Raw genomic sequence first — 26,754 nt, 5'->3', positions numbered from 1 at the left:
TGGAGTGGTCGCCATTTCCTACTCCAGGGAATCTTCCTGACTCAGGGATCGAACCTGCGCCTCCTGAGTCTCCTGCATCGGCAGACAGATTCTTTACCATCACACCACCTGGGAAACCCCCTGAACAAGACTGAAAGTTACTCAGTTGTGTCTGACTCTTTGGGACCCTGTGGACTGTAGCCTGCCAGGCTCTTCTGTCCATGGTATCCTCTAGGCAAGAATACTGGAGTGGGTTGCGTTTACTTCTCCGGGGGATCTTCCTGATTCAGGTATCAAACCCCGGTCTCCTGCATTACAGGCAGGTTCTTCACCATCTGAGCCTCCAGAGAAGCTCCAGCCTGGCAGACACTGCCTGATTTACCTTCCTCCTTCGGCATCTCCAAGTCTACTCTCCTCTGCCTTTCTTTCTGCTCTAGGTCTCCTTTGCTTACTCCTCCTCTTCTGCCAACTCTTTAAATGCTGGAGTTCATGGTTCTCTTAATTTCTTCTTTCCTTTTCTACAAGGATCCTCATCTACACTCTTTGCATTGAGGATTTCTAAATCTGTACTTGCCACTTGAGTTATTCTCCTGAACTTCATGCATATTTTCAAATTTCTAATTGCTGGAGGCGTCACAGCTGTCTCAAACAGCATGTCCAGAACTGAACTCATTTTGTGCACTGCTCGCAATATTGGGAGATTTCATGTGTAAAAGTCAGCCTCTCTTGAAAAACTGGGAAATCTGGTAATCCTGAGCCCATGTGACTGCTGGCTGGAGTTGGGGAGTAGCTACTCCCTGTAAAGGAGGCCAGGGGTCCCCTCTTGTTCACAGTCTCTTCCTCTCCCTTTATCCGATACCTGGCTGACTTCACACAATAAATTCTTGGCCTGGCAACTGGAGATGTTTGAGTCTGTGACCATGATCTAGGCCATATGACACCACGTGATGAATAAAGAAATAAACTGAAGAAGCAAACAGCATAACTCTTTTTATGTTATTGCTGAAATCGTTTCAGCTTTGGCCAATGGGAACTCTTTCAGATTGGCTCCTCTGTCCTTCTGACATGCTTCATCACTTTTATTTTATCTTTTTTCAAACTTCCTCCCTGTTTGGCATTAGAAGATATTCCAGACTCATATTTTCCCTCCCCAGCCCTAGAAAATCAGTCATTTCTCCTTTTCTAGGAAAATGGTATTTAGAAATCAAAATCAGGATGCTGGGTGTGCTGATCGCTGTTAGAATACCATTGCTTCTAGACCCTCTCAATAGACAAAGCTAGGAAATATACGTATAGATACTAAGCTGTGTATACACACATGTATCTATCTATCTATCTATTCATCTATAACATGAATTTCTGCTGATGTCCCTAATCCAGCACCCCAGGGTTCATCTTAGCCTTCTCTCCTTGTTTATTTATTACATTTTCTCCAATAATGAGAGACCTGGCTCCCATTATCTACAATTAATTAGTTATTCGTTTGAGCCTACTATTATGAATTAAATTGTGTTCGCCCGAAGTTTATATGTTGAAGTCCTAGCCCCCAGTACCTTCTAATGTGACTTGATTTGGAGAGTGTCTTTACAGAGTTAAGAGGTAAGCAAGTTAAAATGAGATCATTAGGGTGGGCTCTGATCCAATATGACTAGTATCCTTAAAAATAGGGGACAATTGGACACAGACACATGCAAAAAGGGAAGAAGATGTGAAGATACAGGGAGGAGATGAACATCCACAAGCCAAGGAGAGAGGCCTGGAGAAGTCCTTTCCTCACAACTGTAGATATAAAACTGTGAGAACCTGGAACTTGTGAGACAATACATTTATGTTGCTTAAGCCACCCAGTTTGGTACTTTGTTATGGCAGCCCTAGCAAACGAATATAGATTTTCTAGTGTACAGGTAAATTAGTTTTGAAATTCCTAATACTTAGCCCTATGAGAAACAGACTTACCAACCAGAGTATAAAGTTTGTGTACAGCTCTTTGTGCCAATAGCCTTATAATATCTAGCCAAAACACTGTTTTCCAAAGTCAGTTCCTTTTCTACCTACCCCTTCAATCAATGAGGTCATATTATATATCTGTAATATAATAGTGTGTCACAGCCTGCATTCCATCCCAGGATTTCTCAGCATCTTGGTTGATTTTTAAAATTTTGAACACAGCAAATGGATTTTGACAAATGCATCATGTCTGTTTGGTATCCACTACCTGTAGAGTAGTTGAGTTTCTACCTTAAAGCATCCCCTCCACCCACAGTGCCTTCAGAATCAACCCTTTACCACTCCTGAATCCCTGGCAACCAGTGCTATGTTTTCCATCCCTATAATTTTGCCTTTTCCATAAGCCATATAAATGGAATTACATAATATGTAACCTTTTGAATCTGGCTTCTTTCGCTTTAGCAACAATGCATTTGAGATTCATCCATATTGTTGAGTAAATTAGTAGATTGTTCCTTTTCACTTCTGAGTGGTATTCCTTTGTAGCAGTATTTATTGATTCACTTGTGGAAAAGCATCTTTATTGCTTCTGATATTTTGCAATTATGAATGAAGCTGCTATAAATATTCACCTCCGAATGTGTGTGTGTAGGTGCATGCGCAGTTTTCAATTTACTTAGATAAACACCCAGATATGAGAAAGCTGGGTCATATGGTGAGTGTATATTTCATTTTATAAGCAGCTGCTAAAGTGACTTAATGACAGTACCATCCTGCATTCATGCCAGCAATAAATGAGAGTTCCTGTTGTTCCACGTATATACCAGCACTTTGTATTACCAGTGTTTTTTTTTAATTTGAGCAACTCTAATAGGTGAGTAATAATACCTACTTGTGGTTTTATTTATTCAATCTTATTTTATTTTATGTTTAGCTACACTGTATGGCTTGTGGGATTTTAGTTCCCCAATCGGAGATTGAAACCGGGCTCTTGTCAGTGAGAACACGGACTCCTAACCACTGGACCACCAACAAGGAATTCCCCTAACTGTGATTTTTATTTTGCAAGCACTGCATTTTACAGATTCATTCCTGTTGCCATATCACATCCCGTGTTCTCCTGTATAATTCTCCATGATGGGCATCAACCACATTTCACTATCAATTCCCCCCGATGACAGACATTCTAACTTTCTCCAAATAATACCATGAAATTTATTTTCTTTATTCATTATGATCTTGGAGATCTCAGTATTTCTTTACATTCTTTTCATCATCAAGTTATTTCATACATGAGGGAAAATAATATCTAAACAAATATTCAAACAATATCCAAAGCATATCTAAAAATCTTCTTGCATAGACTAGATTCTCAACTTTTCTCACATAGACTCCGTGATAAATGTAGGAATGATGCAGTTGTCCTCAAAAAAGGATGAAAATATTATGACTTCTATTTTGTTTTCAATAACATTTCTTTCCTTTCTCTCTTCCTCTCTTTCTTTCCTCCTTGCTTCTTTCCTTTCATTTAATCTCCCCCAAAAATATTTATTGAAAGTCTTTGCCTGTAGTAGTTGTTGTTCAAGCAAAGTGTATACACAAACAAAACCATGGTCTGCTCTGCTGTGGCATGTATGGGGGAGAAGGAAACACGGGAACATACAGACAGACATACAGGAAAGAGTTGTGTGAAAACAGACATACATACAGACATACAGATAGACATATATACAGACATACAGACAGACATACAGGAAAGAGTTGTCTGAAAACAGACGAGGAAGTGCAGCCAGATTAGCCTTGGTGAGTTAGGAAGGATTCCTCACAGGAGATAAAGATTTGGACTACATATTGAAGGATTAATAGAAGGGGAGAGGAGAAGGTGTAGAAACACTCCTCATGTTGAGGGTCTATTGCGTAGTTCAAAATCATGAAATATGAGGTTCATGAAGGTAGGTAGTGGGACATATGGCTAGAAAAATAGGATGATTCTGATCCGGATGGGCTTTGCAGGGCTTATTTTGTCATGCAGATATCAAAGAGCCATTAAAGGTTTTATTAAAAAGTTGACTTTATTAGATTTGTGTTTTAGAACCATAACTTTGGCATTTACGCCAGAGGGGGATGAGGTTGGTAATGAGGAGACCAATTGCAAGTCTATTACATATAGTTCAGGTAAGAAATACTGAACACAGACATGGCCTGTTTTCTCACTAAGTTGTCTATTTGTGAGAAACAAGGGAAAAAGTAAAATCTGGGAGAGTAGAACTTTATTTAGCATGTGAGTTAAAAAAGAAGAAGAAGAAAAGAAAAAAAGAGTCAAAGAACAACATAAGGTATCCTTGTGGTGAAGGAATTGTTCTGTATCTTGCCTGATGTGATACAGAAACTTACACATAATAACATTGTGTACAACTAAATACACACAAGTGGATTGAAGTAAAACTGGGGAAATCTGAATAAGATTGTGGATTGTTGTTACCATTGTGGTAAACTGGGTAAAGTTTACATGGATTATTTTATACAAGCGTGAGTTAATCTACAACTACTTCAATGGTTAAGACTCTGAGCTTCCAATGCAGGGGGCTGGGTTTGATCCCTGGTTGGGGAACTGAAAATCCCGTATGTCACCTGGTGCAGCCAAAAAAAAAGGCAAAATAAAGATAACCTCTTTTGGATGTAGAGGGGAGATTTAAGGCAACTTTTCCACAATTCCTCACTGAAAGTTTGGTTGATTTTATGTTGCAGTTATATAATTTGGAAAAAAAGAAAACCAACCAGATTCAAAATTAAGATACGGTACTAAAATGTGCAGTTTTTAAATGATAATTATGATTGGTGCCATTACATATTTTACATATTGATTGTGTGGAGAGAAAATAAACATTTGAGTGCTTAAATGCAATCATTGCTCTGGGGTGGGGGCTTACATATAGTTGCTATTTGATGCTGTCAAAGTGGCACATTTTATTGGAATTATTCATACACTTTTCAGAGGGGAAGCCTAAGGGTCAGAATGTATAAGTACTTTTGCGAGATCACAGTGTTAGGATGAAGCTAAGCCTGTCTTTCAAACCTTTGTACTGTCCTATGACTTAGGGACAGTTCCAGACACAAGCACATTTAAGACAGCATCTCTGTCACTGATTTGTCTGGTTGAGCTCTACAGTCTCTATATCCAATATTTAGAAATGTGGAATATAGTACTGTTCTAGTGTGGATTATTTCAGCTCAGGAAAATATGTTTTCAAATTTGTGACAAGATAGCTTTGATAAAATATTCAGCAATAAGATGGAGTCAGATATGATTCGACTTCAGGATAGTTCCTTCAACCTTTAAATAAAACAAAACCTCAGTAAGAAGTTTATAATGTTTACTTTTATGGAATGTTTACTATCCATCAGGTGCCAGGTCAAGCAACTTACACGCTGTTTAACATTTCACAATAAAATAGGGATAAAATGGGCTATGTGACTTCAAAGTCACACTTCCAAACCACTGGGCTACAATGCTGTAAGCATCCATCAAATGAAAATAATGGGGAATGAAGAAAAAAGAAACTCTAATAAAAAGTTTTGCATGATCCAAGATCAGTGACCAGAACCACCATTTATTGTAAATAAATTACATGAGTTAACTACGTTGTGTGATTCCAGGGCCTAAGGGGATCAAAGCCACGTGAAAAGCTCAGTGGTTTATCAGATTTCAAAGAGTTGGATAAGACTGAGCGACTGAACTGAACTGATGCTCAGATCAGTCACCTTCTACCCCTTTATGTCTTTTTATTTTCTCCACAGCTCTTTCACTTACTAATACGTAAAATTATTTCATTACTTGTCTATCACTTGCCCCATCTCACCAGAACACAAGTTCAATAAAATTAAGAATCATGTCTTTCTTGTTCAGTGCTGTATTTCCAGTGTCTCAAATTGTTCCTGACAAATATTTGCTGAATGACTGCCTAAATGATTGCCCTTCTCTGGGCTTAAATGGTAGAGGTTTAGATTTACAAACTGTGGTTCAAAAGGTCACTTTAGCGATCTATTAACATTTCATTTCTTTTGACTGGCTAGGATAACTGAAAGAAAGGGGAGGGGGAAACTGGAGGAAGGAGCTGGAGAAAAGGGAAAGGAGAGAACATAAACTGGTAATGATAATCCTTTGAATAGGGGGTGGAGTTGAAGTGTCAGAAATTACGAGCCTTAGTTCAGTGGCTGAAATTGGTGGGGTTCCCAAAAGTGGGATGGAAGCCATCACAAAGGCTAACTTCAATTTGGTCTCAGATGGTCAAACCACAAAAGGTTATGGAAAGGAGGTACAAGTTATTTAGCTTTGATTAGACTGCATTGGGGCTTCCCTCGTGGCTCAGACAGTAAAGAATCTGCCTGCAATGCGGGAGACCTGGGTTCGATCCCTGGGTTGGGAAGATCCCCTGGAGAAGGGAATGGCTACCCACTCCAGTACTCATGGGATTGCAAAGAGTCGGACATGACTGAACAAATTACACTTCAGACTGCATTGCTCTTGAGGTCGCCATAGAAATCAGTGCCAAGGGTACTGACATACTGCGCACTGGTCTACCTATCTTGTATACTGTAGATTCTTCTTGAGGAGTCATTACTGTTATTATAATCCTTGTGAGTTTTACATCACTGTCGAGTAGAATGTCAACGAAGACAGATGGTTGAGAAGCCAAAAGAATCACACGTGAAGAACCAAAATGAATGGATAAACCGTGGCATCTGTAGCATAGAGGGGGAAAGGCAACTAGTTTCAGTGAGGTTGGGAGCGCTGAGGAAAAACCCTGTATCCTCTAAAGTGGAATTGGGTTAGTTACAATAGATGACTCTAAGTAGTTCGAAGTTTCAAGGACAACAGAGAAGCGTTGTTAAAGTTTTTAATCTCAAGGACCTCTTTATATTCTTAAAAATTTAGGACTCCAAAGAAGTTTTATGTGCATTAAAGATAACTACATCATATTTGAAATTAAGAAATGAGTAGTTATTATTTCATTTTAAACAACAAACCGATTAAATGTTAACAGAGAATAAATTTTTATATGAAAAGTAACTTCTTTCCAAAATGAAAAAATTGAGCAGAGTGGTTTTATGTTTTTGCAAATCTCTTTAACGTCTAGTTGAGCAGCAGATGACTGGATTCTAATATCTGCTTCTGTTTTCAGTGTTTCCATATCTCATGTCATGTAGCCTCTGGAAAACACTGTATAATTATGACAGAATGAGTGTCAAAGCAAATAACATTTTAGAATTATGGAAATACTTTTGACTTCCCCGTTGAAAGAGTACTGGAACCCTCCGACCACACTTTGAGTACCACTGTCTTAAGAGTTAGTATTAGTTAGTCCAGCTTCAATTGAAAATAGCCATGAGGTTGGATTTACTTTTTCAAAATGAGGAAACAACACTGTCCTCATTATAAAGCGTCCAGACCATACACGAACATGCCGTTTTCATCCCTCAAACATACGAAAGCACACATGAGGGATCGCGAGTCAGGTAAAAGGATGGAGAAGCTGGAATGAAGAGCATCCCCGGAAGCCACGGGGACCCACTGAGTTAGCAAAAGCAAAACCGGCAAAAGACGCCGACGAGGCGGTTAGGAGGAAAGAACTGTTGTTCTCACGGTGAAAAATGGGCGGGGAGAGGAAACGGTTACCCGGGATGGGAGAGTTTGTAGGAATTAGGCCCCGACACGGTAGGGAACTAAGGAGCGCTCGCCGTCAGGATGCGGCTCGGCAGGACCCGGAGGTTGGCCGCCCGCCCTCATCCTTCCCGGTACTAGGCGGGGGTGCGGGGTGAGGGGGCGGGGGCCGAGGTGGGCCGTGAGCTAGGCTAGGGTCAGGGCCCTAGCCCGGAACGGAAGGGGCGGCGAGTTCCTCTCTAGCTAAGAGCGTAGAAAAGAGATGGCTGGAGGCGTCGTAGGGGGCGGAGGCGGGAACCCAAGTCTGGCGCTGCGAGTTTGGAGGTCGCCGGGGGAAAGGAGGAAGGTTCCGTTGCTAGGCGACCGGCCCTGGCCCCGCCTCCCAGTCGCGTCGCTAGGAGACGGGGAGGCCGGGGGGCGGGCGGCGGAGCGGGCCCTGCGTGCTGACGCTGATTGTATATGAGCGCGAGCGGCGGGCTCTCGGGTCTTTTTTAGCGCCATCTGCTCGCGGCGCCGCCTCCTGCTCCTCCCGCCGCCGCCCTGAGTCACTGCCTGCGCAGCTCGGGCCGCCCGGCTCCCCGCGCTCGCCACCGGTAACGGGCTGGGGCCCGACGGGGAAGGGAGGGACGTGGAGGTCCCGGGCGGCCCGCGTGAGCGGAGGGGTGAGGGGGCTGGGGACGGCGAGCTGGGCCTCCGGGGCCGTCCGCGGAGGCCGGAGCCCGAACCGCTGTGGGAGCCGCGACCCCGCCGGCGGAGAGGGCCCGCGGCTCGGCCGCCGCTCTCCGAGGGAGCCGACCGGGAGGCGCGTGGGGCGGAGGAGCGTCGGCGCGGCCCGGGAGGGTCCGCTCCGGGGCCCTCTGAGCCCCGCCGGCCTCTCTGCGCGGGCGAGGGCGCGGCCCTGGCGAAGCCCGGGCGCCCGGAGCGGGGAGGCGGCCGCGCTGCTGGGAGCCGGGAGGCGCCCGGGCCCGAGTCGGGGTCTGCAGCCCGCCGTCGCCGCGACGCCCACTCCCCGGAGGCCGCGGGGGGAGGGAAGGAGCCGCGGAGGCTGCGAATTCCGACGGGAGGGAGGGGCTGCGCGGGGACCAGGCCCCGGGGCGGGGAGGGGCGGGGAAGCGGTGAGGATCCGGGCTGCCCGCCCCCGGGAGGCGGCGACCCGGCAGGGAGGGGAACCCCCGCAGCTTCCCTCTGCACGTGGCCGCGGCCCGGGCGCAGACCCCGTTCTGGTAACCCTCCACTGAAAGTTGAGGAGGTGGTGGGATGCGAGGGTGAGCAGGGAGCCTATCAGTCCAGCTCTTGGGTTTCCAACTCTTCCCTGGTTCTCTTTGATCTTAATCTTTTTAGGTACCGCAAGAAAGCGTGAATGTTAGTTGATGGATGAAGGAGCGGGGCCTTCACTGCTAGAATTTTAAGAATTATCGCGTGTAAAGCACTTAGGTTAGCTGTTATTAACAAGAGATTCTTTTGTGTCCTCTCAACTACAAATTAGAATTAGGATGGGTATCTTTTTCAGGGTTTTGTAATTTGGGAAGCATTGATCGTAATTAGTCGACTCCTGAACAGTGGAGGTGAAGGATTTGGCCTTCAGTGTCTTTAATAAGTCGAAGGCTTCTATTGCTTTCTTACTAGTTCCTCTATTCACGTTCCCACTATAAGATACTTAACTAGCTGTTTGGTTTTTAACGTTATGGTGGAGGAGGTGTGGGGTGAAATGAGACGCACAATTAAACGTACCCTGCTGCCTCATCACTGCTTCATGCTTTGCCCTCAAAAAAAAAAAAAAAAAGGCCGGGAAAGGAGGCGGGGAATGAAGGCCTGTAGGGGAGGGCTGGGTTTTTGGAGGAAGAAAGAGCCGGGCACGTGATGTCCACAAGGAGCCCCAATTTTATTCTCTTTGATTGTGGGTTCCGTAAGGACTGCATTTTAAAAGCTCACAACTTACACTGCTTATCTGATTTCAGGAGAGCTGAGCTGGAAAACGAAATCTGTCATTTTTGAAAGTAGGTGGCATCAAAAATACTTCAAATTAGTATTTTGGGTCCTGTTGTTAGCTTTAATAACTACTTCTATACTTATTTTCCTTAGGAGGTAATACACCTTACCTTTGATTGGATAAAGGAAAAGCCTTATATTTAAAATAACTTATTTAAAGCTGACAGGAGGTAAATGAGGTTTACGGTGACCTTTTGGGACTGATGTCTCAGGCTTATTTCGAAGTTGTCTGGGTTCAGATTAATGGCCCAGATCTAAAATGGGCCTTTTACTTTATAAGAAGATTCGCCCTTTCATACCAGTCTGAAAATTTTTATAAGTTTTATCTGTTGTAAAGTACCTGTTTTTGATCCTGGACCTATTGACAGGGAAAATTGTTAAACTGATACTAAATGTGACACGATTGTCCTTGTCATCTAGCGATTAAAAAAACAAAACCCCCCCACACGTGTACCAGAACTAACTTAATCACAGTACTATTGCTTGTTTTATTACTTACTCAACTTGCCCATATTGCCTTGAGATGACCGATTCTGAACTCTACCAGATGTATTCAGTACAAAATCCTTTTGTAGGAAAAGTGGCTAAAAAAGGTAGAATCTGTTTGACTTAAAGGTATGAAGATGTCAAAATTAAAAATTGCTTTGCTTACTTTTTCTGCTTGATAATTTGAAGTATTAATGAAAGAGGCAATGAATCTGGATCAGTTTAGGAAATAATGATCAATCTATCCATATCCTCAAGTCTAATCAAATCTGTAATTGCTTATGTTCTTAGTTGGTGCTTTGAGGAAAATTTTAGCTCCTATTTGAACATATATCTTATTATCATGAGCCAAACAGGCAAATTGGTTATTTGATATAAATTGTTGAGTTGTTATGAGTGTTCTGAAGAAAAAGAGAGCTGGAAAGTGGGAGATAGAAGAGTGTCTATAACCTCTTTACCTGAAGAAACTTGTTAAAATTATGCTAATACTAAGTCCCATTTCATACTAATTCCATCTGAATAAGTTGAGCAGAGTAGGGGTTAGAACCTGAGCACTGCTGTTTTCACTCTTTTAAGTTACTTAGTACTTTAGCTGCAGACCAGTAGATCACATTGCTGGACTTGCCAAGTGGTCTCAACCCAAAGTTAGTTCTGGTTACCAGCTCTGCTTTCTACTGCTACATAGTTTGATATATTTTTACTTGTTCAGAAGTTTTATATATTTTGATTTTTATTGGGAAAGGGGGTCATAATTTTGAAGAGTTTATTAATTACTTTGAAAATACTGTCTCAAGTAAAGAGGGTACAGACGAGTACAACAAGCATAAAATAATAGGATTTCTTGCATGATTATTCAGGCAATGTTTTAAATTATTCTACATAAATATAACTCAGTGCTAGAGATAAGTAGTATCAACATTTAAATGAGGAAACTGAGGTACAGAGCATTTAAAGAACTTACTATCCAAGGTTATATAACTGAGAAATGATGATTTATAATATGGACTTTATATTTGTTTAAAGGAAGTTACCTTGACTTAATTGTTATACCATACAGTATATAGGGCTTTTCTCATAGCTTAGCTAGTAAAGAATCCGCCTGCAATGCAGGAGACCTTGGTTCAATTTCTGGGTCGGGAAGATACCTTGGAGAAGGGATAGGTTACCCACTCCAGTATTCTTGAGCATCCCTTGTGGCTCAGCTGGTAAAAAGTCCACCTGCAATGTGGGAGACCTGGGTTCGATCCCTGGGTTGGCAAAATCCCCTGAAGAAGGGAACGACTACCCACTCCAGTATTCTGGCCTGGAGAACTCCATGAACTGTGTATAGTCCATGGGGTCGCAAAGAGTTGGATACGACTGAGCAACTTTCACTTCACTGTACAGTTTATATCTGCTTAGAATTTAAAAGCTGTCTCTCTTGGGTTCCACTGGGCTTCAGAGGACAGTTAAAGCACTTAGAGTCATGAAGATGTCTTCCGATATATGTCTGATATGTGAATACATTGTTGTAGTTTTGTTAATGCTGAGTGCATTTTCACCAGATGATCAGTCCATGTATGTTTCTGTGCTGTTTGGTCAGATGGTACTATAGATAATGCAATTACTTGAACAGAAGATAGTGTTCTCAAATAGGAGTGTATTTGGCTTGGGACCCATATAAAAGTCAGTTCTAGATTGATTTGGTATCTCTGAAGTGAAAAAGTGAGCATAAAGAATGAGGTGTTCTAACTAGGAGGTTGTGTTGGAATCAAGTGCTGAGCCCCTGGCCCACCGAAATTGTTGGTAGAACATCAGTGTCCAAAATACAGATTTGTTTAAAATGCGTTCAGCTTGAGATAGGAGGTCTCAGGTAAAGGGAACTTCTCTTTTGGGGGTTTTACTGGCTCACTTGAACCTTTCTGCTTTAAAACGTGTGTGTGTGTGTGTTGGGGGTTTTACTGGCTCACTTGAACCTTTCTGCTTTAAAACGTGTGTGTGTGTGTGTGTGTGTGTGTGTGTGTGTGTGTGTGTGTGTGTGTGTGTGTGTGTGTGTGTGTGTGTGTGTGTGTCCGTCCGTCCGTCCGTGCACACATGGTATCCCGCTAGGTTCCTCTGTCTGGAATTGTGTGTGTGTGTGCGTGTGTGTGTGTGTGTGTGTGTCCGTCCGTGCACACATGGTATCCCGCTAGGTTCCTCTGTCTGGAATTGTGTGTGCGTGTGTGTGCGTGTGTGTGTGTCCGTGCACACATGGTATCCCGCTAGGTTCCTCTGTCTGGAATTTTCCATGGTATCCCGCTAGGTTCCTCTGTCTGGAATTTTCCAAGGTATCCCGCTAGGTTCCTCTGTCTGGAATTTTCCAAGCAGGAATACTGGAGTGGGTTGCTATTTCCTCCTCGAAGGGATCTTCCCCACCCAGGGATTGAACCCAAGTCTCTTCTGTCTCCTCCGTTGGCAGGTGGATCGGTTACCACTGCGGGCTTCCCTGGTCGCTCAGACAGTAAAGAATCTACCTGCAATGCAGGAGACCTGGGTTTGATCCCTGGGTCGGGAAGATCCCCTGGAGAAGGGAAAGGCTACCCACTCCAGTACTTTAGACTGGAGAATTCCATGGACAGAAGCACGCTACAGTCCATGGGGTTGCAGAGTTGGACACAGCTGAACAACTAACATTTGTAGTAGTTTCCTTTTTGTTATCCTTTAAAACTTTTAAAACTTTACTTTAAATTTTTGATTGTGCTGCAAGGCTTGTGGGATCTTAGTTTTTCAACCAGAGGTGGAACCCAAGCCCTCACAGTGAAAGTGTAGTGTTCTAACCATTGGATTGCCAGAGAATACCCCAAATGTGTAGTTTTTAATGATTGGCTATGTAAAGGAATATATAGGTTATATAATCTGTGTAGTAGGTAATAGGGGAAGCACTTTGGCTTTTGGAATAGTGGACTTGGCATGGGTATTGGAAGTCAGGTTTTAATTCCTAGTTTTTTCATTTGTGTGTTGCTGAGCAAGTTGCTTACTATTTCATCTGCAAATAAGAGGAAAGCCTGTAATAGTCTTACAGAGTAAGCTCTGTAAATGTTATTTTTCTTTCCTTCTCTTTGGAAGTAAGAACAGAATCAAGTATACTGGAATGGTAGATCATTTGATTTCTGGACATATAGCTTTTACACAACCACAAAATAACCAGATAATGATCTGATTGAATCACTCATTTTCCTCTCTTTCTCCATTGGAAGATTTTCTTCATGTTCAGGTTTTCTGGTTAAGATTTGCCTTCAGTCTTGTTATGAACCGTGTCTTTACATTGAGATCTGTAACACTGAGTACTGGGTTGAACCTTTTATTGTAAACGTTAATCCTTAGGAATGTTTCTCCTTTAAATCTCTTTTTTCTGGTGTTAGTACAATGATACCACCTTTTGGTTAAGGATTGTATTTTATCTTGAAGCTCTTCGTATTCTTGTTACAGATGTGTTTTTTAGAAGTGGGTTGCAGTTGAATTTTCTTTAATCCGATAGTTCTAAAAGGGAACCTTTAGTTGATTTATGTAATCACTATGATTAGGTTTAATTTTAATTTGTGTGTGTGCTTTTTATTTGTCCAACCTGTCTTTCTTTTAGATTGATGTAAAAATAAGTACAGCTTCCCCAGTGGCTTAGTGGTAAAGAATCTGCCTGCAGTGCAGAAGTTTTCAGGTTCGATCCCTGAGTCAGGAACTCACTCCAGTATTCTTGCCTGGAAAATCCCATGGACAGGATCCTGGTGGGCTCCAGTCCATGGGATCACAAGAGTCGGACATGACTCACCGACTAGACAACAAAAATAAGTATTTTATTTGATGTTTCTTGTACTTTGGAAGTTATATGTTCTGTTTCTGAACTTTTGGGGTCACCCTAGAAATTACAGCGTGTTTATTTAAGAACAGTAGAGTAAGCCATTTCCTCCCCACTTATTCTCACTGCTGACTTAATATTATGGTAGCTTAAATTTGGCACATTACACAGTGGTACTATTTCTTTTAAAATATTTATTTTGATAGTATGCTAATATCGTTATTGCCTCTCATTTCTTCTTGTGTCTTTAGACCTTCTCTTTGGGATCACTTGACTTCTGCCTGAAGAATATACTTACAGAATTTATTAATGAGAGTGCTGGAGATATTTTTGCCTGAAAGTACCTGTTTTACCTGTTTCAGTTGGGTGTAACAGTCTAAGATCTTTAGTTATTTTCAGCACATTGAGCACACAGACCATTCCATCGTATTTTGGTGTCTGTTGAGAAAGCAACTGTCAGTCTTTTATGCATTTGACGTTAATCTGAGTCTTTTCTGAATGCTTTTGAGGTGACTTCTGTCTCTCGTCTTGCATTTTCACTTGTATCTAAGTGTGGGTTTTTTATTTTGCTGACTGGGATTTGTAGGACTTGTCATACATTAGTTCTGGAAAATAACTTGGCTACTTATATCTTCAAATATTCTGCCCATTCTCTCCTCTACTCCTAGAACTTCTATTAAATCTTTGTTAGACTTTTTGTATCCTAAAATGTCTTTTCCGTATTTTTTATCCTCTAGTCACTGCCATACTTTGGAAGATTTCTTCTAAGCTCACTTTCAAATCACTTTATTCTCTCTCCAGCTGTGTTTGGTTTACTGTTAAACCTGCCCATTTAATGTTATTTTTATTTCTGGAAATTCTGTTTAGTTCTTTGCCAGATTTGCTCTTTCCACCTTTAGTAAATGACTTTCTTATAGATACTGCTGCAGACATATATTTTCAAACTTAAAAAGCATGATTGTTTTTTCTATGTTTGTGGTCTTTTACGCAATATTTAAGTCTTTCATCGGATTGACTTCTGTTGTTCTCTGTTGCCCTTGTTCTTGAAGATTACTTTATGAATTATTTAAGGTCTAGAATGGTGCTTTTATTTACATTTGGTTATGCAGGTGCCTAGGAATGCTGATAATGACTTTAAGCTCATAGCTTGAAGTTTGGGGGACAAGGCTGATGAGGTAAATTGGGGCTTTATCCTGGAGAACTCTATTATCTCTGAGAATATAGCGTTTTGAGGTTTCTGCTTAATTTGGGAAGGTTGCTATAAAGATTCCCTACCTTGGTAAGTCCAGGGCTTTTGGTTTCTGCAGATCATATCTGAGGTTGGCAGGTTCCTTTTACTTATCCTTTTCCTTCCTGTTATGCCTTCAGTTTGGGGTTAGTAATTTCTTATTATCTTACTTTTTTTTTTTTTTTTAACAAATATTTGATTCTGTACTTTTAATTAGTTTTCATTAGTAGAGTTGGTCTGCATAATCTAGCTTGTCACTTCTAGGAATGGAAAGTCTTCAGATCTCTTAGAAAGCAAATTCATGTCTGATAAGAAAATCTCACTGATTTTACTTAAAGTTGTTGACTTGCAGTTAAAAAAAAATCAGTGTAGATATTAAACTAAACTTGTGTTTTTTGATGTGATCTGATTGCCTGAGACCACCTGTATCAGAAGCTGGGTTTCTTATTTAGAATTTTTAATTTTTTTGCATCTACTCTCTCAGACGTGTTAGTTTTGAATCAGGGTGTGGGAATTGGTCCTTTATTTTTAGTTTTTTAAATTTATTTGTAATTTTAGATTATGGGAAAGTTGTAGAGATAATTCAGAGTTCCCATTTGCCCTTTACCCAATTTCCCCTAATGTTAATATCTTAGATTACCAGGGTGTGTTTACTGGTCAGTCTGTATATATATCAGAACTGAAAGAATCTGTTTTTAGCCATCATGCCAGCTAATTGCTTTGCAAAAAGATGGTTCAAAATGGGCAGAATGAAAGAAACTGTGTTTATTGAGTGTTAATTAGATATTAAACAGATCTTTTACATGAATTTGCTTCTTAATAAGAGAAATCAATGAAGGAGCCATTTTCTCCTGTTTTGAAGATGAAATAAGGCCAGAAGTTGTTTGCCTGAGCTAAATTCCTGCAAAGCTGGTGTTAACCCAAATGGTCTGACTACAAAATTAGGCTGTGTGTGTGTGTGTGTGTGTGTGTGTGTGTGCGTGTGTGCGCGCGCACGCTCAGTTGTGTCTGGCTCTTTGTGACCCTGTGGCAGTCTACAGCCAGGCTTTTCTGTCCATGGGATTCTCCAGGCAAGAATTCTGGAGTGGGTTGCCATCTCCTCCAGGAGATCCTATGACCCAGGGATCGAGCTCATGTCTTCTACATTGCAGACAGATTCTTTACCACTGAGCCATCAGAGAAGCATACTTTAAAAAATAGAAGTGTATATGACCAAGAAATCTATTATTTTAGCTGGAATGGGCAGGTTGGAGAAGGCATCTCTGAGGAAATGAATTGCCCTCCTGTTCTATCTTGAATCTCTGTAATCATCAAAACTATAAGATTTTGAATTCTAAATGTAATGGCAGCAAAGTGGACACAGAAGGTAACAATGTAGCAATTCTGTGAACATGTTAAAATGTTATAAAATTTTGAATTTAGAAGTTTTGGGTGTTTCTTTTTTGTTTCATACTTTTGATAATTGCTGGATTTAGTAGACTATATATATATTCAAGGGAGCAGATTCTAAACTGTTACTAAACAGTATCTGGATAGGAAAACCTAATAATGCAGTATGAAATGTAAGCTCTCATTTACTTGCAGTCTTTGCTCTCCCATAGACAACTGCTGTTAGGTTTCTGGTGTATTTTTCTAGAAAGGTCTTATTCATAAGAAAGTATGTATGTGTGTGAGAATGCATATTCACATATACTCAGGTTGGATTTTGCCGTACATTCTTTACCCCTGCTTTGTTGCTTTTTCCATATCAACTCAGATCTGCGTGGTTTTTTTTTTCCTTTTTAAAAGATTATTTTATTTTTGGCTCTGCTGGCCTCTGCTTGCTGTGCCGGCTTTTCTTGTGTGGGCTTCCCAGCGCCGTGGCTTTGGTTGTAGAGCATGGGCACTGTGGTGTGCGGGCTTCAGTAGCTGCAGCTCACGGGCTCAACAGCTGTGGCACTTGAGCTTAGTCGCTCCTCAGCTTGTGGGATCTTCCCTCATCAGGGCTCGAACCCGTGTCTCCTGAGTTGGCAGGTGGACTCCTCACCACTGAGCCTCAAGGGAGGTCTTGGCTGCTGCTGCTTCTGTGTGTGTGTTTTTTTTTAATTGCAAAGCATTCCATTGTATGCACATTCCACACTAAGTTTAATTTTGCTAAGTAATTGTAGCTGCCATTTATGTGTGTCTCTCTGTATGTTTTTTTATCATTCAAGGAAAGAAAATCGTTTATATAAACAATAGCCATATCTGAGAATGCATATTCACCATACTTTTCCCTGCATTAAAAGAAAACCCTTGCAGATCTGATAGATCTGAAGCCCACTTGTGTTTGATTCATTATTTTTGAATAGCATATTCGTAGTTTTTTGCTATGTGCTTTGTTAATGCTGACTTAACTAACCAGCATCACTAGAGAAATACATCAGTGCTGTTAGAGATTATTTACAGTAAATAGAAAATATTTAAAATTAGAGTAAGCTACAGTAGGAAGAATTATTTCCTTTATAATTGTCTAAAGGGTTGATGTTGTATTAGTAATAATGCTCCAAAGAGTAGCATTTGACTGCTAAAATCAGTAACTCAGTTTTTTAAAGTAAAAAGCGTATTAAGCATATTGATACGAGGAATCAAATCTTGTCACTTTTTGTGAGTGAAAGACTAAGGTTTTGGGACTTCCCTGGTGGTCCAGTGGTTTAGAACCCACTTTGCAATACAAGGGATGTGGGTTTGATCCCTGGTTGTGGAACTAAGACGCCGCATGCGGCGGAGCGCAGACGCCTGTGGGCCTCGGCTGCCGAGCCTGCGCTCTGGAGGCCCTGCCACAGCCGGGGGTCCCCGCACGCCGCATGGCCAGCAAAGGTCTGCACGCCTCGACTGAGACCCGGTGCAGCCAGATTAATAAATAAAACGCTTTTTAAAAGATTAAGGTTTTAATTCTCCAGACATTAAAAACTGATTCCAATGTGGGAGTCTAAGCCTTTTTTTTTGTTTTGTTCCTCATTAAACTTTTATAATGGGTCTCAAATTCTGTGACAGATTTTTGGTCATTTCCATTAAAAAGTACTGACTTTAAAAGCTAATAACGTAAAACTGCCACACACAAAACTAATGGTTCACAAAACACTCTTCTGAAGGTTTTGCTATGCAGTTACCATTAACCAGACTTTTACTGTAAAAACTTAAATGGCCAGTTGAGACAAACACCACTGACTAAGACTGGGGTGGCACGTTTTGGGGGTAATACTCATGTAGCCTTGAGCTTTCTGGGCAGACTTGGTGACCTTGCCAGCTCCAGGTGCCTTCTCTGTCCACTGCTTTGATAATACCGACAGCGACTGCTTGTCTCCTGTCACGAACAGCAAAACAGCCAAGAGTCAGATAGATAGTCCAAGAAACTCTTAACACACATGGCCTTGCCAGGAATCATATCAATGATGGCAGCATCACCAGATTTCAAGAATTCGGGGCCACCTTCTAGCTTTTTCCCAGAACGCCCAGTCTTCAGCACGCTTGCAGTAGAGCTGTGGCACAGTCCAGCCCTGATTTTGGCCTGAATGGTTCAAGATTGTCACCTGAGCTGTGAAGCCAGCTGCTTCCATTGGTGGGTAATTTTTGCTGTCACCAGCCACATTGTCACGAAGAACATCTTTGACAGACATGTTCTTGAAGGTCACATTGTCCCCAAGAGGGCCATTACTCAAAGCATCATGGTGCATTTCAAAAGACTTAAGTTGTTTGCTTGACTGGAGCAAGGTGACCACATTGCCAGGTTTGAGAACACCAGTCTGTTTGACCCACAGGGACAGTGCCAGTACCACCAATTTTGTAGACATCTTGGAAGAGCAAAGACAAGGGCTTATCAGTTGGGCAAGTTGGTGGCAGGGTGCAGTCTAGAGCTTTAGGCAGTGTGGTTCAATGGGCATTGCCATCTTTATGGGTGACTTGGCATCCCTTGAACCAAGGCATGGTAGCACTTGATTCCAGCAATGTTGTCACCATGACAACCAGAAATTGGCACAGATGCTTCTGTGTTGGGAATGTAGCCAGGTTTTTTTAATGGAGGTGCTGACGACTTTGGCGGTTATCTCTTCTGGGTGTAGGGTGGCACAGTGCAGTCCATTTTGTTACCTCCAGTGTAACGAAGGTTCCACACCCAGAGAGGAAGCCAGGAGGGCCTGCTCGTGGTCTGCCCTTTCTTGGAAAGACCAGCTTCAAATTCACCAGCACAGGCACCGGAGCGTGCCTGTAGTTGTTCTGATGAACTCTCTGTGCTGGGGGGCTTTCTTGGTGGCTCAGTGATAAAGAATATGCTTGCCAGTCGGGGAGCTGTGGGTCTGATTCCTGGGTTGGAAAGATCCCCTGGAGGAAATGGCCACCTACTCCAGTCTTCTTGCTTGGGCAATCCCATGAAAAGCAAAATCCCATGAACAGAGGAGCCCGGTGGGCTGTAGTCTATGGCGTCGCAAGAGAGTCTGACACAGCTTAGTGGCTAATCAACCACTGTGTCCTGGGGCGTCAGATATGGTCACAGAGTACTTGCTGATCTTAAATGGACACAGGGAGATAATCATTGATTATAATCACTCAGTGTTGAGCGTTCAGTTTGTCCTAGACCCGGGCGTACTTGAAAGAGTCCTTTCCCATGTTGGCAGCCTCCTTTCTGAACTTTTCAGTGGTTCCCTGGTGAATCCCATGAGGTTTGTAGATCAGGTGGCCAGTAGTGGTAGACTTCTCTGCATCTCCATGTCCGGTGACAGCAGTGTTGACTTGGGTTGTCTTCCCCATTTTTGCTCAGGCTTAGTGGTGGTCTTTACCACACCTGTGTCCTGGTGGCAAACCTGCTGTGAAAAAACCAAGTTTATTAAAGAAGTAAATCTGCATTACCCATGGTTTTTCTGGATGAATGTAACACATTTTGTCCTGAGGTTTGTTTTTTTCAAAGCAGTCTTCTCTGAGTTAACCTAATCCTATAGTGTGAACGAATCTAGGATATGCTCTGGCCAGTCCTAACTGCTTAGTCGCTCAGTCGTGTCCCACTCTTCGGACCCCGTGGATGGTAGCCCACCAGGCTCCTCTGTCCATGGGGATTCTCTAGGCAGGAACACTGGAGTGGGTTGCTATGCCCTCCCCCAGGGATCTTCCCAATCCAGGGGTCAAACGCAGGTCTCCCACGTTGCAGGTGGATTATCTGATGTCTGAGCCATCAGGGAAGCCCTAATAACCAAGAACTTTATGGACAATGCTGACATACTCAGGGTAGGCTGGAAGCATGGTAGTCTTCAGTGGTGTGACATTAAGTACATTTGAAGGGATGGAGAATGTTTACTTGGCGGATCTGGACCAGAGCTTTATAGCCGTTATTGAATAGTTTAAAGGGCTGACATTTAATAACAGGAATTATTAAACTTAGGGGGAAAAAACATCTCCGGGGAATCATGAGTGCAGTATGTGGCAGATTTTGGCTTTTAACATGAATTTGATAAAAATTAATACAGTTATCGAGTGGGTTTGAGAGAAGTAAAGCATTTTGTTCGTGAAAGAAAGAAAGTAAAAGTGAAGTTGTTCAGTCATGTTGGACTCTTTGCAACCCCATGGACGGCAGTCCACTGGGCTCCTCCGTCCATGGAAGTTTTCAGGCAAGAATACTGGATTGGGTTGCCCTTGCCTTCTCCAGGAGATCTTCCCGACCCAGGGATTGAAGGCATTGCAGGCAGACGCCTTATCGTCTGAGCCACCAGGGAAGTCTGTTTGTCCGTACAAAGACGCAAATGCTTATAGCAGCTCTATTGGGAATACCCCCCACAAAGAAAACCCAAATGTCCATCAACAGCTGAAAACTTAAACATAACAACAGAATGTATGTTTTTAATGGAATACCACTATACAATAAGAAGTAATGAACTATGTGGTAAGTACTACAACATAGATAATCTCATTCTGGATGAAAGAAGCCAGACCAGGGGGGAAAGTACATACTCTATGATGCCATTTGTATAAAATTCCAGAAAATACAAGCTATAGTGACGGAAGGCCGAGCAACACTTGCTTGGGATGGGAGGCAGGAAGGGGAGGAGGGAGGTATTCTATCAAGGCAGGGATATATTCCTTACCTTGACTTTGGTGGTTTCATGGATATCTATATCTATATCATCAAACTCTTCAGAGTACTGTGGGGTACTAAGCAGCCCCAACGTTGGCCGATCGTGGTTAAAGGAGTTTGAATAAAGACTCTGTATTACTCTTTTCCTGTGATTCTAGCATACCTCAGATTCTTTTAGCCAACAGTGCTATTGTAAAAATCCTTGCCCAAAGAGATTCTGAACGCCAAGTAGTACCTTGTTTTAAGTAGCATCCTCTGAAGAATCACTTCAGTGACTTGTGTCAGTGTTCCAACCTCCCTGCCCCTGTTTTTTTAAACACTTTTTTAATGGGAGTGTGTATATATATATATGTATTAAATAGCTTTAGCATGGTATCAAGTTAAAGAGTTTTGGTTTCAGAGGTTTTTATTGGTTTTAAATGAATTGTATTTTTTTTTTAACATTGATATTTCTCTCCATAGATATTTGGCATTTGTGCAACATGGCAGACATCGACAAGTAAGTGACAGAAAGTTGGTTCTTTTTTCAGAGATTTGGCTTCATTCTGTACTGTGTGATTTAATTAACAGCAGTACTAATTATGGATTATGAAAATGTATGGTAATGACTAATGCTTAGTACCTACTATTTTAAAAGTTGGGTACAGTGTATCCAAGACAATCACTGTCATAAATATAGTAAACCATTTGTCAGTGTTTATTCTTAGGAAAGTGCTGAGCACAATAATGAGTCATAAATATTTGGAGAATTTGTTTTTTACCATTTCTCAAAGGTTTTACTACTAGCATTGTAAAGTATTATATATAAAGATAAGTTTATAAAACTTAATGTGTAGAGTTGAAAGAACAGCAGGACACTAGTGTACAAGTTTTTAAAAATTGCAGCGTTCCTCTTAGATGCCCTGTGTGACCCTTCTCAATTGCATCCTCCTTTTCTCTCCACATGTGTCAGTACTATCCTGGCTTTGTCTAGTTCACTTCTATGTTTTTCTGTAGAGTTTTAGCACCTACAAATTCTTAATCAGTATTTACTTTTGAAACACTAAATAGCAGTCACAGACTTAGCTGTGTAAAGAAAAAATGCAATATAACTGAGGAGTCAAAAGTAGGAAAATAAAAAGTAGAAAGACTGCCTTCAGCTTTTCTGAGTCTTTACAAAGGCTTATTTTGAAGAAGTCACTGGGCAAGGTCATACATCCTGGAAACATAGGTGTGTTGATGTCAGCGTCTGGCAGGCTTCTAGTGTGGATGGACGTCTTGCGGAAGTATGTTCAGGGAGAATGGGATGAGCTGCACTGTTTGTTACTGTTTGTAATTCCATGGGAGTCTGCCAACTCAAAGGAATAGGTAAAACAACCTTTCAGGATGAAGGGGTTATAATGCGATCACCCGCAGCTGTTGTAGGCAGCAGAGCATGGAGGTGGGAGGGCGGAAGCTTCATTACAAGGGCAGCACGTGAAGCGCTGCTAAGAATCTGGCCAGTCCCCTGTGCACACTGTCCTCATCACGAAGGAGCGTGGCGGCGTGGGTGTCAGTGACGGCCTCCCGAGTCACACTGCCCCGTGTGGGTTGCTTGACCTTGGCTTCACAGTTGTCGTCGTGGATTTATTTTGTCTTCCTGGGGTTTCTTTTTCTCCTCTCTGGAGTCTGCTATATCCCATGTTTTCTTTTTTTGTACTTTTGGTCTAGCACCTTCTTAGGAGAGTACAAGGAAGTGGATTGTTTTGAGATGGCATGCCTGAAAACAACTGTTAGCCCTTCTGCTGGATAGTCTGGACAGAGCATTCTGATTTGGGAGTCACTTCCCTTTAGGATTTTGACGACATTCCTCCATCGTCGGCTTGCTTCTCTTGTTGAATTTCAAAGTTGTCACAGTTCTTACTCACTTGTATGTGACACTTAAAAAACCAGACATATAGATCTATTTCTGGAAGCTACTCAGGCTTCAGAGTTCAGATATTTTACATTGTTAGGTTTCTGTGTTTATCTCTTGTGTTAGGCATACAGTGGTGGACCCTTTCAGTCTTGCAATGGGATATCTGTCAGTTCTGGGGAATATTCTTGACTGACTTTGTTGAATGCCGCCTTCCTGTTTTCTATTTCTAGAGCTTCTGTTATGTGTTGGATTGCTGCTTTTTGCTCTAGTTTCTGTCTTTGTCTCTTTGCTCTTTTTGAGCAAAGCAGAAGAAACTATCTTTTAACTCTTGTTGAGTTTCTAAATTTCTATTATTTTAATTTTCAAACATTCCTTTACTCTCTGTTCCTGTTTTTATAGCATCTTGTTCCTATTTCATTGATTATATCTTTTCTCTGGATATTCATTCCCTTGTGTTGTCTGTTTGGTCTTAAATTTTTCTTTCCTCTGTTTTGGTCTCAGTATAGGAGGCTTTCCTGGATAGGAAGTAATACTTGTTTGCTCATTAAGACTTGGGTGAGGGGAATGCATAGTTGAAGGATTTTTTTTTTTTTTTTAAAGTTAGAGAGTTTGAGTGTTGGGGAGGGAAGGACTTAGCAATTTAGTATTAATCAATTTAATACCCATCAGGGTGGGTATTTGTTGTGAGAATCCCTGGTGTTAGAATGGTGCTTTATTCCTGGGCTGGTCACACGTGCCAATAAAGAGTGTTTGGGGGGCTAACCTGGGAGAGGGCAGCTGGGGAGGAAAGTCTGTATCCAGCATTCTAGTATGCTTCTCTCTGTGGTCCTCTCCTCTGAGCTCGTCTGAGCTCTCAGTCCCCTTCTGCTAGAGAGAGAGATCATCCTAAGATTTAACTGTTTGTCAGCTTTTGCTTATCCTCCCTATTTTACCCACCTTCACCACCAAGCCCTAGTTCTAGTTGTATCTTTTTAAAGACCCTTTAGGCTGGTTCTCAGCTCTACCACTACAGACTTAGATTTCAGTTCTCAGTGAATTTGTTGGCTCTTATTTCCCTGTCCTTCAGTATTTGTTTAAAAACTTCTTTATCATAATCTTAGTGGAGATTTTAGAAGGATTAAGATCAGATGAATATGTGCAATCTGCCATCTACCTTCATTTTGTTTTAATGAAAAAAGAAAGAAATTGGTTGTGATAGCTTGATTCTGCCCTACCCCCTCCCCCTCCATCATTTACTGCTGGGTGCCTGTGAGCTCTTAGCAGGGTAGGAGGAAGAGAGGGGATCCTTGTTCTTCAAAGCAGGAGTCAGCAGACTCTGTGAAGGATCTGACCATAAATATTTTAGGCATTTTGGGCCATGTGGTCTGTGTTGCAGCTGTTACAGTACCACCAGGGAAGTTCTGCTGTGTGAAAGAAACCATAGACAGTAAAGAAATCAGTGTGGCTGCGTTCCAGTAAAACTTTATTTAAAGAATAGAAATGGGCTGGATTTGGCCATGTGACAGTTTGTGGACTCTTGTTTGAAAGCTTTAAAGTTTAGATGTTCAATAAGTGATTGAATGAGGTGACACCTGGGGGAAGAGCTGTTCCATATTATCTTCAGTTAGTGACCTTAGCTCTAAATATGCTTAATTTTATAATAAAAGATACTCCCAAAATAATCTGTGTTGCTTCTGATGGGAAGGCTGCTTTTTTCACCCTTAGTTGACAGAAACAAATTTGTGTAGAATACAGTTGACCTTTTCTGTAGTTGTCACTGTATGAAAATTAGGTCGTATTTATTCCTAGATGAAAATTAATTTTTCAAATGCCTTTTTAAGACATGAAAGCAACTAATTTTCTAAACCAAATACTAAAATGTAGAATTACCTAAGGAATTGTATGATGATCTTTATATTGACTTAAATATCCTTATTTTAATACTGATTGTAATGTCATGTTCAAAAACTAGATTTTTAAGATGAAATTGGAAGGATGTTGTTACTTTCTCCTAGCTTTACTCTGAGCATGAAGTAGAGTCAGGTCTTCCCCTTAACTTTTACTGTTCTTCTCCATCTCCACTATGAAGTAAAGAAAAAGGAAAGTTCAAAAGACAGATACAGGCTTATGTGGTTGTTCTACAGCTAAGAGAGATTCAGGATCCTTATGTTTTTCCAGACTCCTTTATTCTTAGCTGGAGACTTCCAATCTCCGGGATGCCTTGTGGTCCTACATGGCTTTGGTTATATAGCCACATCTAGCTGGAATACATAGACTTGTTAGACTGATGTATTACCATCTCATATAAAATCAAGACTGCTGTTACTAGGAAGAGTGAAATCAGTAGATACTGAGTTGGAAGCACATACTTTCTGACGTTATATCTCTGAATCACAACCCATCAAACCACATTTTTAGCTTAAAGTATAAAGTTTATATTTGAAAAGCTTTTAAATGAAATTTTAAGTACTTCCCATTTGTACTTATTTACATATGAAGTTTGAAAACTGAATTACCTTTTACATTTCCTGTTTCATGTTTTTGAAAGAGGCATATTAACCTAGAAAATGAATTGAAGTTTTCTGTAATTTTTTTTTTTTTGGGTAATTGGTACATTTGAACCTTGGTGTGATACTATAATATTGTAGCAAAGAACAGGCTGAACTTGATCAAGATTTGGATGATGTTGAAGAAGTAGAAGAAGAAGAGACTGGTGAAGAAACAAAAATCAAAGGTATTATTTTAAATTACTTCAGGAGCCAGTGATTGCTGGCTCACCTCTTCTAGAGCACAGTAATAAACACAGTAAAAAAAAATTCTCTTTTTGAATACCCGTCCACTTTCCTGACTAGCCATACCCACAGCAGCAGTTTTGCGTGTGAATGTGTGTTTGGGAGGGGGCGGGGGGAGGGAGGGAGGGAGAGATAGAAAGGAAGAGGGGGATGGAGGCGGAGTAAGAGAGGAAGGTGTGGATCTAGTGACCCGGCAGTGGTCCCTGCGCGTGCCCTCTGCTGCTGGTTTGACATTATGTCTTGTCAAACAGCTGCCTATGAGTTCTGTCTGAACTTAGAAGTGTCGTAGGTAGTGGTAGCGGAGAAGGCAATGGCAAGCCACTCCAGTACTCTCGACTAGAAAATCCCGTGAACAGAGTAGCCTGGTGGGCTGCAGTCCATGGGGTGGCGAAGAGTCGGACACGACTGAAGCGTGTGGTAGGAGTTGTCGGTAGTGGTGCTTCTAAACAACATTAGCTAGAAGTTTAACATGTAGAGAATATGTGGTATGTATGTCTGCCTTTTTTTAATCCATTCTAACCAACCAATAAAAGAACATTTATTAACTGTAGACAAAAATCACTCAACATTTTCTTTAGCAAATTATTTTTAAAAGGGGTAATAATGGTTAGTGGGGAAGTATACTACTTTAGGGTATAAAGGGGCCAAGAATATCAAGGTACCAGATGACTTGACTTCCATTTTTAGGCCAGAATGAGGTTTATTATGAAAAGACTACTGAACTAATGATACAGGACTGTATCTTCATGGCCAGTATTGGTACTTGTAAAAGCATGTTGGTTATCACAGGTATACATCATCCAATAATCAAATTACTATTAGAAGTAAATTGATCTTTAAAGACATAAACTGGGAAAATTAATGCAATTTTTTGGTAAAGTCTGTATTGACAGAGCAGATAAGATAGCAGAATAGTTTGTTTTGCA

At 41.4% G+C, this 26,754-nt stretch overlaps 1 protein-coding gene and 1 pseudogene across 7 annotated transcripts in view; one reads left to right on the top strand and one right to left on the bottom strand.

The window, feature by feature from the left end:
- The first annotated feature begins 8,043 nt into the window (after window positions 1–8,043).
- Window positions 8,044–26,754, top strand: part of NAP1L1 (nucleosome assembly protein 1 like 1) — a 36,988-nt gene continuing 18,277 nt past the window's right edge. For 3 of the 7 annotated variants that reach the window (XM_043879850.1, XM_043879835.1, XM_043879858.1), the window contains exons 1-4: window positions 8,044–8,181; window positions 9,547–9,585; window positions 21,644–21,680; window positions 25,685–25,770. In XM_043879850.1, the coding sequence (XP_043735785.1) occupies window positions 21,664–21,680; window positions 25,685–25,770 (103 nt within the window). In that variant the 5' untranslated portion in view covers window positions 8,044–8,181; window positions 9,547–9,585; window positions 21,644–21,663. The remainder of the gene's footprint in view (window positions 8,182–9,546; window positions 9,586–21,643; window positions 21,681–25,684; window positions 25,771–26,754) is intronic. The other 4 variants (XM_043879867.1, XM_043879842.1, XM_043879886.1 and 1 more) reach the window with 4 other exon arrangements.
- On the bottom strand, window positions 18,261–19,201 carry LOC122685958 (annotated as a pseudogene).

This window comes from Cervus elaphus, chromosome 3, assembly GCF_910594005.1.
Source record: "Cervus elaphus chromosome 3, mCerEla1.1, whole genome shotgun sequence".
In the NCBI taxonomy this organism is placed as follows: Eukaryota; Metazoa; Chordata; class Mammalia; order Artiodactyla; family Cervidae; genus Cervus; species Cervus elaphus.
Note: the sequence above shows the minus strand (reverse complement) of the source record. Positions and strands in the feature narration are given on the sequence as shown.